Consider the following 13,803-nt stretch of genomic DNA (forward strand, 5'->3'; position numbering starts at 1 on the left):
ATCTGTCTGAAATTTGTTTTGATTCATTGGCAACAGATTGTCATCTCTGACTCCATTTGGAAGCCTAGCTTGGAACTCTGTCCTGTGTAATAGGAGTTTACTTTTTTGTCTATGCTTCCTCCATACTGCCTTCTTTATTTCAATCTTAGGATATTATTGCCAGATTGATAAAATATCTGTAAAAGATTATGTAGTATTCACATATTTCTCTGGAATGTTTTTTTCTCTCCCAAGGTGATATTAAAGGGCTTAACGACACTATTTTTAGGGGTGGAGGGGCAGAGGGAGAGGGAGGATCTTAAGTGTGCTCCACACCCAGAGCAGAGCCTGATGCAAGGCTTGATCTCACAACCCTGAGATCATGACCTGAGCTGAAATCAAGAGTCGGGCACTTAACTGACTGAGCCACCCATGTGCCCCCAACATTTTGTTTTTATGGTTTCATTATAATCTTGACAAAAGAGGGGGCTGCCTTTCTGAGATTGAGGATTAGAACAGAGTGGAAGTAGGCTCAACTTTAAAATATTTTACGGGGAGAAAGAGTGATTTAGGAGATAATGAGGAAAGAGGCAGAGATGTAAGCATCTCCTGCTTTGGGGCCTGGATTGGTTTTCTTAACATCTTCCTCTCTTGGGAAATAGGTGTTCTGTTTCTCCTGTCACTTCACAAAGCCTATAAACGTGAATGCTTCCAACATACTTTTTTTTCCCCTATCTGTTTTGGGCAGGTGTTTGCGAGTAAACCCAAAAGGACTAGATGAAGAAAGCAAAGATTACCTGTCACTTTACCTGTTACTGGTCAGCTGTCCAAAGAGTGAAGTTCGGGCAAAATTCAAATTCTCCATCCTGAATGCCAAGGGAGAAGAAACCAAAGCTATGGGTAAATGTTCCCGTCTTCATTCCACTCTTAATTTTCACACCAAGCAACTTCATACGCAGACAGGTTATGGATTTGATCTGGGTTGTTTTGTTCTGTTTTTTTAGTAAATCTAAATATGACTTTTTTTTTTTTTTTCCATTCCAGAGAGTCAACGGGCATATAGGTTTGTGCAAGGCAAAGACTGGGGATTCAAAAAATTCATCCGTAGAGATTTTCTCTTGGATGAGGCTAACGGGCTTCTCCCTGATGACAAGCTTACCCTCTTCTGTGAGGTGAGTCCTTTACCCCGAGGTGAGACTGGCAATTCCCAGACCTGATGGGTATCGGTAGACTTAATTACATTGTGTCAGGGATGGGGAGTGAGAAAAATCCCCAAGTGGAGTGGTACTGCACAAATGTGATTTCTATGATTGAAACTGTGTCACGATTTCAGGCTTATTGGGCACTTCACCTTTCTGCTTGTTATTGTTCTTAAAAAGAAAGATTGTGCACTATCTCGGTATGAGCGATTTTTTACTTGCTTCGGTCAGGATTCTGGCTTTTTCACTGGGGATGTTCTCAGGTAGCATGTGCACAGACTGGCACTACAAGCTGAGGAGAATGGCCAACAACTCACTGTGTGGATCTGTCCCTTAAACTTTCTGACTTCTGAAGTATGAGGTCCACTTGTGTTTGACTGCAGATCATTTTCCTTTTCTACTTTACTAGATGACTCTTACCAGGAGTTGAGTATATCCAGTTTGTCTTGCTGGAGTAGTTGTGAAACAATGGAGAGAACCATTTTTTCTAGAGTGAGGGGTGGGTAAAGCTCTCTAACTTGTGGTTAGCTAGGAGGGTTATCTGTCGTCAGCCAGGAGAGTATTTCTCTCACCAGTGACCTAAGCCTGTCTGGGGTGACAGGAGAAGCCTTGAAGTATTCCCAAGAGTGAGTTGGAAAGTGGCTTGTTTAATGGGTGTATATATACTAATCAGTCACTTCATGCCATTATCATTTACAAATACTCACAAGCTCACAGCGTAATAAATGAATAAAACCTCCAGTCTGATGGGAAATTTGTGCTCCCTATACTTTGTATGGTCAAGAACCACTTCCTGAGCAGCACCACTTGAGAGTGACCACTGTGTTTTCATGGGGAGGGTGCGAGCAAGCTCCCCAACTACTGGTGTGTTCTGCCAACTAATGGGCTCATGCTGTGAGTTAATGACAGTTCCAAAGGCTTACTGCCACCTGGGCAGGAGAGCAGGGTGTCCCTTAGGGATCTTGCCCTTTCATGGAAGAGGCCTAGCCAGCAGTAGCCGGCTTCTCTCCCCAGTCACAGCTCATTGAGTATTTCTGCAGAATAGTTGCTGGGGGTTAGACAAGTCTGGATGCACAGTTTATTAAAGTACTACACCGAATACACAGAATAGTTATATAATAGCTACCTCCTTTTCTTTTTTGCTGTGAAGTAAAAGAAGGAAATACTAGAGTGATGGCATCTCTATAAATACATTAAATGTTGCAGTTGTTTTTGTCTGTGAACTTGAGTTTGGAATTCCATATAACTCCTACTAGTTACAGATCATACTCAGTTGCCCAAGTGAAGAAATGAGAACAATTAGTTGGTTTCGTGTGAGGTTCGATGAAAACTTAAGACCATCCATTTAATCTTCAAGAGACCTGTATTTCAGAAAGATTTAAAAATAGTGGAAAATTCTAATTTCTGCTGGAAATGAAAACCAGTCTTTGAACTGTTCTCAAGGAAGAGAAATCTCCTCTAAATACTGCCTCTGGTATTTTAGGCAAAGTGTTCACCTTTATTGCCGCATTTTCCAGTCCACAGTGGGCCCAGTTTTTTCTCCCATGATCCCCCTTCCACCCCCTCCCACCCCCTCCCACCCTCTCCCACCAGCCCATTCCAGCCGCTCCAGCCCCCTGTACTGACATTCTTGATTTGGGAACCGATTGGCCTGCCCTCACTTGGCAGTCTCTCATCCTGTGGCTAAGTCCAAGGCTTCGCTTCCCCATATGAAATTCTCTGAGGAGAAATCCTGTGGTTAAGTTTAGATTTGTCTTACTGACTTAGAAGGGAAGTGAGATGACACTTTGGAAGTGAGGAGATGTTGAACAGGGAAGCGTCTGCTGAGTTCTGCTGACGCCGTCGGTTTCTTCCCATCGAACCAGGTGTGCCATCTGTTCCTGTCACACTTCTCTGTTGGCCACAGGTGCTGAGTGTTGCTTCTCATACTTGGGCTTGTGCCCAGTGAGACTCGTTTCTGTTCCAAGGCTCTCCGTGGACTTAGTAGCATTCAGTATTGCAAGACGGTTGCGTGGGGGGGTGTGTTGGATGTGTGGGTTTTCGAGATGTCTGCCGCTCATCTAAGTTCTTAGCGCTTTTCAAAGCTATAGATCACTCTGTGTTGCACCTTCTGTCCTTCTGACCTGTTGCTCCCTTCTGTCAGTGGACTATTTATAAACAAGTATTTTACTTCATATTTATAGTTTCTATATTATTGGTTTAGCTAGTGGGGTTTTTTTTATTATTATTATTCGGAGGCTTTTATGAAGTTGATGTCCACCTACAAATTTACGTTACGAGTCCTCTTCCACTGCTCCGTTCCACACTCAGCCTTTGCCCCGGGCACTTCCATCTTATCTGCCAGTGGATTATTTATAAACAAGTTTATTGCATCTTGATAAAAAAGAACGGTGGTTCTGTGGATTCTTTTGGCTGTTCCGAGAGGCCACAGGAGGGAATCCTAAGGTGAAAGACTGAGAATCACATGTTTGTGTTTGGGCCTTATTTCAGTGGTATTACTGTTAGTGAACACTAAAATGAAATTAGATTGCCTGTTCTCCAAATGCTGAATGGCTGGTCTTGTTTATAATGTGCCACACTGGGTTCACCTCCAATCCTCAGTGATGTTTTTGTCTGTTAGGAAATGTGCCGATTCTTCCAAGTCGGTGTGGCGTAGTTAACATATTTGGAAGCATTTTCAGAGCATTCCCTGAATTGTCTCTTATCACAGTGCTTTGAGCTGGATTAGTTCTGTTATCTTCATTTCATGTTCCTGGGGAGAGAAGCAGCGCCTAGGGAGGTCATGTAATTTTTCCTAACGTTGCACAGCAAATCAGTGTCAGGCCATGTCAGCTCTGCATTTTCCACCTCTAGTCTGCTGCGCAGCACTAAGTGGAGCTGAATGCCATTCACCAAGGAAACTTGTGCTCTACCGCATTTTCTTAACAGGGAGTATTTATTTTGGTAATGAAAGAATCAGGAAAGCTTTACACTTTAAATTTTTCTTTAATAGTTCAGTTCACAGAAAAGCTGCATGAAATGTTTCAGCTTCTGTTGACCCTTCCCTATTTGTTTATATTGAAAACAAATAGCTACTAACAATAAAGGTGCAGATATTCCCCCTTCACTGTACATATCTTTGACAGGTAGAAGACTCCAGTGTCCATTTGGGATGCTGCAGTTAAAGTTGAAATATGAAATACCGTATGATGTATGAAATAGCAAATATGAACCATGCAGACACTAGTTGACTCTTAAAATATCCCTTTTCTTCTCAAACATTAGAATATCCTTTCATAGTCTGGGAATATGTATGTTTACCAAATTTTAAATACGTGGGTCTCTCCTTTTTTTCTTTTTTTAAAGTCATTTTATTAATGGATAATTTGGATATATTAGTTGAACTATATGATAACGCCAACATTTGATTGGTCTTGACCTACGAAAATGGTGATTTTAATATGTAACGTTATTTAGGTTATAAACATACTGTAGTAAAGCTAGCACCCAACCCAACGGCATCACCAATAACTTAGAACTAACCTGTATATGCTTCTTCCCTGTCCCTTAGACCTTTGTCTCCCCACTCAGAGGATGATAATAAATAGCTGTTGGAAATTGTATGTTATCATTCCCTCGTTTAGTATTTCTATGCCCGAACAATGTACTGGTTTAGGTATGCTTGTTTTTGGGCTTTATAAAAATGGTGTCAGAATGTATGTAGGTCGTGTAGGTCACGTTGCTTTTTTTACATTATACATCTAAAATGTATTTCTTTATATGGTGGGTGTAACTATAGTGCTTTCATTTTTAGTGCTATGTGATAATGTGTTATGTGAATATGCAACAGTTTGTTTGCTCATTCTCTTGTTGGTGGACATTTAGGTTATGGCCAGTCTTTTGATTAGAAGTAAGGCTGCTGCTATAACCCATCTATATGCAGAGTCTATTTTTTCCTTGTTTTATATAGAAGCTAAAAAATATATTTCCATTGGTCTTTGACTTTTTATGTTTGGATAAAATGTACAAGAAATTGGCACAATCTTTAGTCTTTTATGAAATTTTCTTTTTTAAGAAAAGGAATTGACTTTAAAAGTGAGGCCCGTTTACGACTTGAAATGTGGAGGGTTCTACAGCCTTCCTGAGACATTTTCATGTAGTCATTTATAAGACGACATAAATGTCACAGTCACGTCATCTTCACAGCTGCAATTCTGAATGGGTCTCCATAGTCAACTTTATAGGCATTAAAAAAAATCTTTAGTTTTTCTCAAAATGGTCTCATTTTAGCATGATCATTTGCAGAGGAAAACAATCCCTTCCTAAGTTAAAAGTTTGGGCTCTGAAGACTCATTTGTGAATGCCATTTAAAATTTATTTTTAATTAAGCGTATTTAATGTTGGTAAGAGGTGCCAGACTTTCAGCACTCTGGAGACTCCAGGCATCCATATATCTACAGAACAAGTCTGGCTCAGACCGTAAAGGTACATTCTCCTTCCTGCTGTGTTCCTGTCTGTGTCTGGAGAGAGGAATTGCCCCAGTGAGACGAATCACAGTCTTTGGGCCCCACTCATTACCAAGCGTGCATCTAACCAGCAGAGGGGCCACTGGTAACCATAGTTTGACATTCAGCTTAGTTCTTGCCAGTTCATTCTACCCCATCTAGTAAATTGCCACCAGTGTTAATGACTCTGGGCTTCTATCAACCTGGTTTAATTTAAGCTTCCAAAAGCATTCTCCATTCCCTCCATTGGCCATCCCAAGAGATTCCCGCTTTTCCCTGTGAGGAAGTTGGATTTAATCGGTCTTTTCCTTGTCCTTTTTTGTTTTTTTAAAGATTTTATTTATTTATTTGAGAGAGAGAGAGAGAATGAGAGATAGAGGGAAGAGGGTCAGAGGGAGAAGCAGACTCCCTGCTGAGCAGGGAGCCCGATGTGGGACTCGATCCTGGGACTCCAGGATCATGACCTGAGCCGAAGGCAGTCACTTAACCGGCTGAGCCACCCAGGCGCCCTTTTTTTTTTTTTTTTTTTTTTTTTAATCAGTATTTTGAGGCTATAACTAGAGACAGGAAACTTCTACTTTTGGTGTTAGTATGAGAAAGTGACTGAATCAAATTAGAGATCTTACAAAGGACAAGAGAAAATCTCTGTGGGGTAGTTTGTGCTGGGTCCTGAGCTATTAAAATAATGTTATAGTCTGGCTCTGATAAATGTGCTACTAATGTTAAGTCCATTCATAACTGGTTAACTTGGCTGCTTCATCACTCGAGATCATAATGGTTAGTTTGAAACAAACGAATACATTTCTTGACCTGATAGTAAATGTCTCACTCCTTCACAAAAGAGACTACGGGTCATTTGGATGCCAGGGCATTCATTTTGCCTCTGGGTTTATGACTGTATTTAAGAGATGACTTGCATCTTGAAGGCTGAGAGAAATTTGGGTCATTTAGGATATTCCTAAGCTGTCTTTCTCATCTGACTTGTAGCAATATTAGCAAGAGTGAGGAGCGGATTCTCAAGGTTTGTGAATTCTGCTTTGATATTACCATTTCTAAGCTTATATGATGGACGAGGTGAAGCATAGCAGTGCTTGTTAGGCAGAAGACTGATCTGCTGGGTCTTACCTTCAGTTTGGTAGCTTCCATTTATTTTAGAATGCTAACTGATTTATAAATCCTTGTACTTGGCATCCTAACAAATTTATCTGAGTTTCACTGACCTATCTGGAAGTTACCTTGGTTTTTATCTAGGCTGAACAGTTAATTCAACTAGTTAAAGCATGCTGCCGTTGAAGTCATGGGGGCGATTTGGATCCCTCTGTAAATCTGTTGTTGTCATTCTGTTCCAGAGTGAAAAGTGCACACCTGGCTGGAGCCAGCCCTCTTATAGGTCACTGTCACAAAGGACCGAGGAATGGTGCCAGTGGTGTGGGATACCCACCCGGTTATCACTGCTGGGGAAGATCTTCCAAGCCCAGTTCTGTTCATTAGACTAACATCTGTGAGGAAGTGCTAATTATTTACCAGGCCCAAGAGAAGCTGCATTTTATTTTTATTTTTATCTTTTCATTTTTTTAATTTATTTTTTTTAAGATTTTTAAAAATTTATTTGACAGAGACACAGTGAGAGAGGGGAACACAAGCAGGGGGAGTGGGAGAGGGAGCCCGATGCGGGGCTTGATCCCAGGACCCTAGGATCATGACCTGAGCTGAAAGCAGACGCTTAATGACTGAGCCACCCAGGTGCCCCGAGAAACTGCAATTTATTTTCATGTTCTAGACCTAACTAAAATAAGTGAAGTGCTTTTAGGCTTATCAGAGATTTTTTTCTTTTAGAGAGTTTTAAATGGTAGTTTTCATAGGAGTTCTTTGTTTGTTTTAAAGATTTTATTTATTTATTTGAGAGAGAGTAAGAGAGAGATCACGAGCAGGGGAGAAGGGTAGAGGGAGAAGCAGACTCTCCACTGAGCAGGGATCCTGATGCGGGACTCGATCCCAGGACCCTGGGATCATGACCTGAGCCAAAGGCAGCCGCTTAACTGACTAAGCCACCCAAGGTGCCCCTCCATAAGAATTTTTTGTATTTAACCTTTTGCTTAAGGCAGAATAAGGTAAATACTTGAGGTTTAATGTGTGTTTAGGTCAGTATCCTTTTCTCTCCGCACCCCCCTCCCCCGCCGTCATGGTTTTGCCCAGGTTTTCAAGGCAGGGAAGGCAGAATTTATTAGCATTTGGAGGAGAAGGAGATTTGTGGGGCTTTTGCCTCTCATCCTAGGATGGCGTAGAATAAGTATGATTGTGGCAGATTGGAAATGACTTGATCCACAGGATAAAGCCTTGTTTTGTGGAGGTGGTTTCAAGAGAACATGACTAACGTCTGTATCTGAATGTACTATAGCATCGAGGTAAAAGTCATCTCTTCTCCTGCTGGGAAGAAAACTCTTGGTAACAAAACCTTTGGACTGTGCTTCCTTGTCTTTCACAGGTGAGCGTGGTGCAAGATTCCGTCAACATTTCCGGCCAGAACACCATGAATATGGTGAAGGTCCCTGAGTGCCGGCTGGCCGATGAGCTGGGAGGACTGTGGGAGAACTCCCGGTTCACGGACTGCTGTCTGTGCGTTGCTGGCCAGGAGTTCCAGGCTCACAAAGCTATCTTGGCAGGTTGGTCTTTATTCACAGGAAGCTTTAGTTTTGGTGAAAAAGGAAAAACAGTAACTACATAATCACCTTTTGAGTAGCATCAGCTCTTTGAACTGGTGCATAAAAAACTGCAACTGAATTTATTTTTTTTTATGGTGGGGACATTCGTTGTCATAACCAAAAATCCTACTCTCCATAAAATAGTGGTGTTTCTGTTTTTCCTCTGTCTAGGGGACTTAGGCCACCATTGTCAAGCAGTAGATGATGATGTGTATTGAATGCCTTTGCACCTAGAGGGTAGATGTCAAAACACTGGTTAAGAGCAGGTATTAGCCGCTAGACAGGGACTTAGGATGTAATGGAGAAGATTCTGGACTTGGGACTAAACCACCATCTAGCTAAGTCCCCCAGTCCTGGAGTGTTAGCCCTTACTTCAGTACAGACACACTAGAAGAATGAGAATTTGCTAGTGATGTGGAGGATTGGGTCTTGCTCTAATAATAGGCCGTTGTCCTTAAGACCAGAAGGACTGACAAAGAGCTGGAGCTGATAAGGCGGGACTGACTACTTCCCATGAAGGTGTAGCAGTCAGCCATAAAATTCTGTTCAGACCGTAAGATATAAGAGGAAATTGCGTGAACTTTCAGGCAACAAATTTCTTACCAAGGCTCTCCGCTCTGTCATTCTAAAATACACACCTGGCAAAACCTCAGTCTGGCTCAGTCTAAGCGTCTTCCTGTTCCTGCTCTCAACTAGGTGTTACTGTCTATTGCCAAAGGAAGTCATCTACTCTTAGGTTAGTGTCTCCACGCTCAGCTAGGCTCTTGGCGCTGCCAAGAACTCTTCTACAGATACCTAGTTAGCTCCCTTTCTTTTTCCTTAACAATAGATACTTCAGACTGTTTACCAATCTCCTTCAGTCTCCGGACTCCTAAAAGAGTTGCTTGCTGCTTCTGAGAGATAATTGAGGCCCTTCTCCCTCAGCTCTTGCCTGTCGCCTTGCGTGAATTTTCCCTGCATTCTCCGTGGAGGAGGTGTTCTCCCTCGTGTCCAGAGCAGGCTGTCTCTTCGGCGTCTGTTTGATATCGCCTGCCGCCTTCTCAGAAGCCTTGCTCCGCCAGTTACACCTTTGTTGTCTGGTATCTCCACCATCTCTCTTTCTCCCATTGCCTGTTGACCCTCAGCCTGGAAACTGGCTCAGCCGTCTCTCTCTACTTGTTCGTTCATATTCATTTTCTCTGTCTCTCTCTCTCCCTCTCCCTCTCCCTTTCTCTTTAAATAGAGCTAAGTTTCTTGAGTTAGCACATTTACTGTCTCTCCTTCTTTCCTCCCACTTATCCTCAGTTCACCTCCATGCTACGAAAGCAGTTTTCAAAAGTTCTGTGACCTGCTAATTCCTAAATTTGAGGGATTCCTTAGTTCATATATTATTTGACTTCTTTCTTCTGGTTTTCCCCTGTTGCTCTGGCTACTTCTGATGTGTGGCCTCCCTCTTCTTCACACGTCCCTGTCAACACAGGTGTCCCTAAGGATCTGCCTCAGTTCTCTTTTCCTCTACTTATTTCCCCCAGGTGATTTTATTTATTCTCATAACAGCACTTTGTTTCTAGCCACTGAAGACCCTCTAAGCACACCGGTGCTTTGGACCCTTCCCTTTTTTTAAAAGCCACCAGCCCTTTGAGTCTTCAGCTTCTGTGATGTACTTATTTTAGTACCTTATAACTGACAAGCCTTCTGAGATAAGAGCAGTGAGAATTAATGTCCCTTTGGAATAGATTAAAATATTGAGTCTCAGAGGGTTAAGTAATTTGCCCAAGATAATGTGGTTAGAAAATGACAGATCCAAAATTAATCCTTTCTGACATAAACTATAGGCCGAAGTTCAGGTTACCTGTTAGCTCAGAGTCCTACTATAATATTCCATCTGGTGCTCCTCTCTCAGGTGGAAATTTGGTAGTCTCTGCCTTCATCAAAACCTCTGATTTATTGGACAACACGATAAAATTTGAGGTTTTTAGGCCTTTTATTACTTTCATGGTTGAAATTAAGTTGATTTACTTTTCTGTGTTCATTAGACCACAAGGGGCATGGCTTAGAACACCATTTCTTAACCTTTTTTCATTATCTCCACTCTCCCAAGGAAAAAAATCAAATGATTCCTAATGGGAGACGTTAAATACTAAGGATTAAGATTTTGTCAGGAAAGGTTGAGCTTTGAAGGACCACAAATGGTTGTCATACCTTAGATTTTTTTTTTTTGGCCTCTTTGGGGTGTTAGTTATCTCTATTGTGAGTGCATGGCTTGAAAGAACAGACCACCTGCTATAAACAAGCATGGACTTCATCTAGTTAATGGATGCCATCGAGCCCTGTTCTTGGCCTCCTTGCCGTGTGGTCCCTAGAAGTGGAGAAAGTTGGTGTCGTTGTTCTAGGCAAAAATCTGGGTGTTAGGACACCCTGCTTATTATTAGAGCATGAAGGATCTTCTATTTGAACCCCCAGATCTACCCAGAGGAGATCATTGTCATCCAACATAGGTCATTTGAATAATTTCGTTCAAATATGAATGGTTGGAATGGAGCTAATGAGAAATTATTTTGAAAGTACTGATCTCTTTTTTCCCCTCTGTCGTATTATTCATTTCTTAGTGTAATATAAGAAGAGAGAAATTTTATTATTCCTATATAATTTGAGGCTAAGACCCTTCCCTGTAGCAATGGGACAGGAAAGAAAGTGATCTCCTCTTCATAAAAGAAGAACCAGGAGGTTTCAGTGTGATAACCTTATCTATCTCTGTTTCCCTTTCACTTTATAGCTCGTTCTCCAGTTTTTAGTGCCATGTTTGAGCATGAAATGGAGGAGAGCAAAAAGGTATGTGACAGAATGAAGATACATCTTTTTAGCTAGGTTGACTGGATCCAGATGATTTCCCAGTTTGACACCAGATTTATTTTTCCAGTCATGTTATTAAAATGGTACATTCTCTGAACAGACACTTTCTGAGAGCAGGGAGAGGTGGTCTGGAAGCGTTCTAGGTAAAGCAGACTCACTCTATCCCAGGTAGATCATCCAGTTTTGGGTGAGGGTCTTAGACATGTGTTTCTACTCAGGCAAAGAAACACCAAAAAAATCAAAGATACAGTTGTCTTGCTCTTGTATTTGAGAAGATAAAGGTGGTGCATATGATGGGAGAGAAGGCTATTCTAATGAAATAGGGCAAAGAGAGAGTTCCCATCCATGTTAGGTTTTAGACGATACAAGCCTTTCTCTCACCAGAGCTTAAAATCATGAAAACTGTTTAGGGATTTTGTTCTGTTGGAATGTTTCTCATTTTCAGTTTTTCTGGCATAGAATCGGGTTGAAATCAATGATGTGGAGCCTGAAGTTTTTAAGGAAATGATGTGCTTCATTTACACGGGGAAGGCTCCGAACCTCGACAAAATGGCTGATGATTTGTTGGCAGCTGCTGACAAGGTGAGATAAGACTAGAAAAAGAATCACAAGAGGGAGGAGTGTTTGTGACCTCTTGAGTTTCATGACTGGGCCTCTGTCTTACATAGTAGGTAAGATGAGCATGTATCTTAGTGTGGCCAGGACAATCCTGGATTACAGTTATTGGTAGCATCCTTTTTATTTTCCAAAGTGTCCTGTTTTGAATGAAGTAATTTACGTGGTCCCCCTAATTATAGAAAAGAAGGTTAAGTTTGATGTTTACCTCCCTTCTCTTCCCCATCTCACGTGTAAGCACAGTGATACTAAAGATGCAGATAATACTAACATTTGGCTTTATAATTTACAAAGTGTTTTTGAGTTCATTAACTTTTTCTTTCTAAACAGTGAGGGATTTTATTTACTTTTTTTTTTAAGTTTTTCCTTTAATTCCTGTTAGTTAACTTAGTGTTGTCAGTTCCATGTGTACAATATAGTGATTGAAAAATCCCATACATCCTGCAGTTCATCATGGGACAGGAGCACTCCTTAATCTCCATCACCTGTTTCACCCTTCCCCCCACCCACATCCCCTTGAGTTCATGAACTTATATTTAAACTTGTCAGTAAGAGAATAATCTTTTACCTAGTGTTGTTCTTAGCATTTTCAACTTTTACTTAAGTAGCTATTGAAATATACTGCATTCAGAATTACAAGATGATCAGTAACTCTTTGGGAAAAAAGAAATACTACTGCAGTAAATGCGCACGTTGATCATAAGACCCATTTCAATTTGAGAAATGTTAAAGTATGAAAATTAAAGTATGGATCTTAGAATCAAGGAAATAGAGGACCAAAAACAGTAGGCCAGTGATTCCCAAAAGAAGTTTGGGGGAAAATGTTAATGAAACACTGAGTTTAAACAAGTCAAATTGGGGTTCTTGTGTGTTGCTGTTTTAACTGCAAGATTTCTCAGAACCTTTTTAGTATGTTAATGTACAGTGTGAGTTTTCTAAAAGAATATGATAGACCGCATTTCTCTAACTTAGTCAACCCTGAAATCCTTTTCCTCAAGAATCACCGCTGGGGATTAGTGTCCCCCAAAACACACCTCGGGAAACTTTCATTATGTAGATATGCCAGAAAGAGCTCAGTAACCTGTCCTCCAAGGCCCTGTGGTCTGAGGAAACACAAGCTGGGGTGTGGGTAGCTCTTTTTCCTGCGGAAGTTTTTCTTAAAAGGGTTTACACCTGGCCAGGAGTAGGCCCTGTGAGAACGACCGTTCCCTGCTGGAAGGTGTTGCTCCTCTTCCTGCCGTGATGCTGCGGCACCCATCTGGAGGCAGAGCTGGCTCAGACCTGGGGGTGCTAGAGCCTCCCCCAAGATTTCCCTGTAGGAAGAGCCTCCTTCCACCTTCCTTTGCACCTTGAGAACAGAGAAAGTGCATGTTTTGACAGTGGAGCTTTATCTTTATTGATCAGCTTTTTGGAGTGTTTGTAGAGGATGAGGCACGTAAATCAAACCTCATTGATTAGGTTTGAAAGGATTGAATAGCAGCTTTGTCCTTTCAAGATTTTATGAATCCAGTTAGGCAATGTGAACATTCCCTACCCTCCCAGTCTGGCTCCGTTCTGACCACAGGGATCTTGCTTTCCATGGTGGCAGTAAGAAAATATATGCTGTGAGCTCTGGAGAAGTAGAAGACGCAGCTTTTTATAAACATGCATTTATAATGATCCTTGATCCTGCCTTAACCTGCCTTCTGATTTTCAGTGAAGTTTATACATGCCAGGTATTTATCCCCCTCATCTTCTAACTCCCATAAGGATGAGTAGTATCAAAAAGCCCACTTTTCAGACAGAAATACTGAGGCCCAGCAGTATATATTCTCAGAGCCAGGGTTTGATGTCTGTGTCATTCCTGGGTTTTAATTCCTGCTCCTCAGCCAGAGAACCTACTGGGGAACCAGAGCATAAGTACACAGAGCATGGGGATAAGCCTGAATTGGCATTCTGTGAATGGTATTTTCAGTATAGTGCGTTAACTTACAGTTTTAAAAGATAAAGTAG

The 13,803-nt window shown here is 41.5% G+C and overlaps 1 protein-coding gene across 5 annotated transcripts in view; it reads left to right on the forward strand.

Moving 5' to 3' along the window:
• The window catches only part of SPOP (speckle type BTB/POZ protein), a 66,956-nt gene that overhangs the window by 48,704 nt on the left and 4,449 nt on the right, over positions 1-13,803 (forward strand). For all 5 annotated transcript variants that reach the window (XM_025859227.2, XM_073883767.1, XM_025859224.2 and 2 more), the window contains 5 exons: positions 728-879; positions 1,024-1,151; positions 8,148-8,325; positions 11,120-11,175; positions 11,656-11,778. In XM_025859227.2, coding sequence (XP_025715012.1) covers positions 728-879; positions 1,024-1,151; positions 8,148-8,325; positions 11,120-11,175; positions 11,656-11,778 — 637 coding nt within the window. The remainder of the gene's footprint in view (positions 1-727; positions 880-1,023; positions 1,152-8,147; positions 8,326-11,119; positions 11,176-11,655; positions 11,779-13,803) is intronic.

The sequence above is a fragment of the Callorhinus ursinus genome, unplaced genomic scaffold, assembly GCF_003265705.2.
Source record: "Callorhinus ursinus isolate GAN/ISIS: 27379988/994484 unplaced genomic scaffold, GSC_fseal_2.0 scaffold52, whole genome shotgun sequence".
NCBI classification, from domain to species: Eukaryota; Metazoa; Chordata; class Mammalia; order Carnivora; family Otariidae; genus Callorhinus; species Callorhinus ursinus.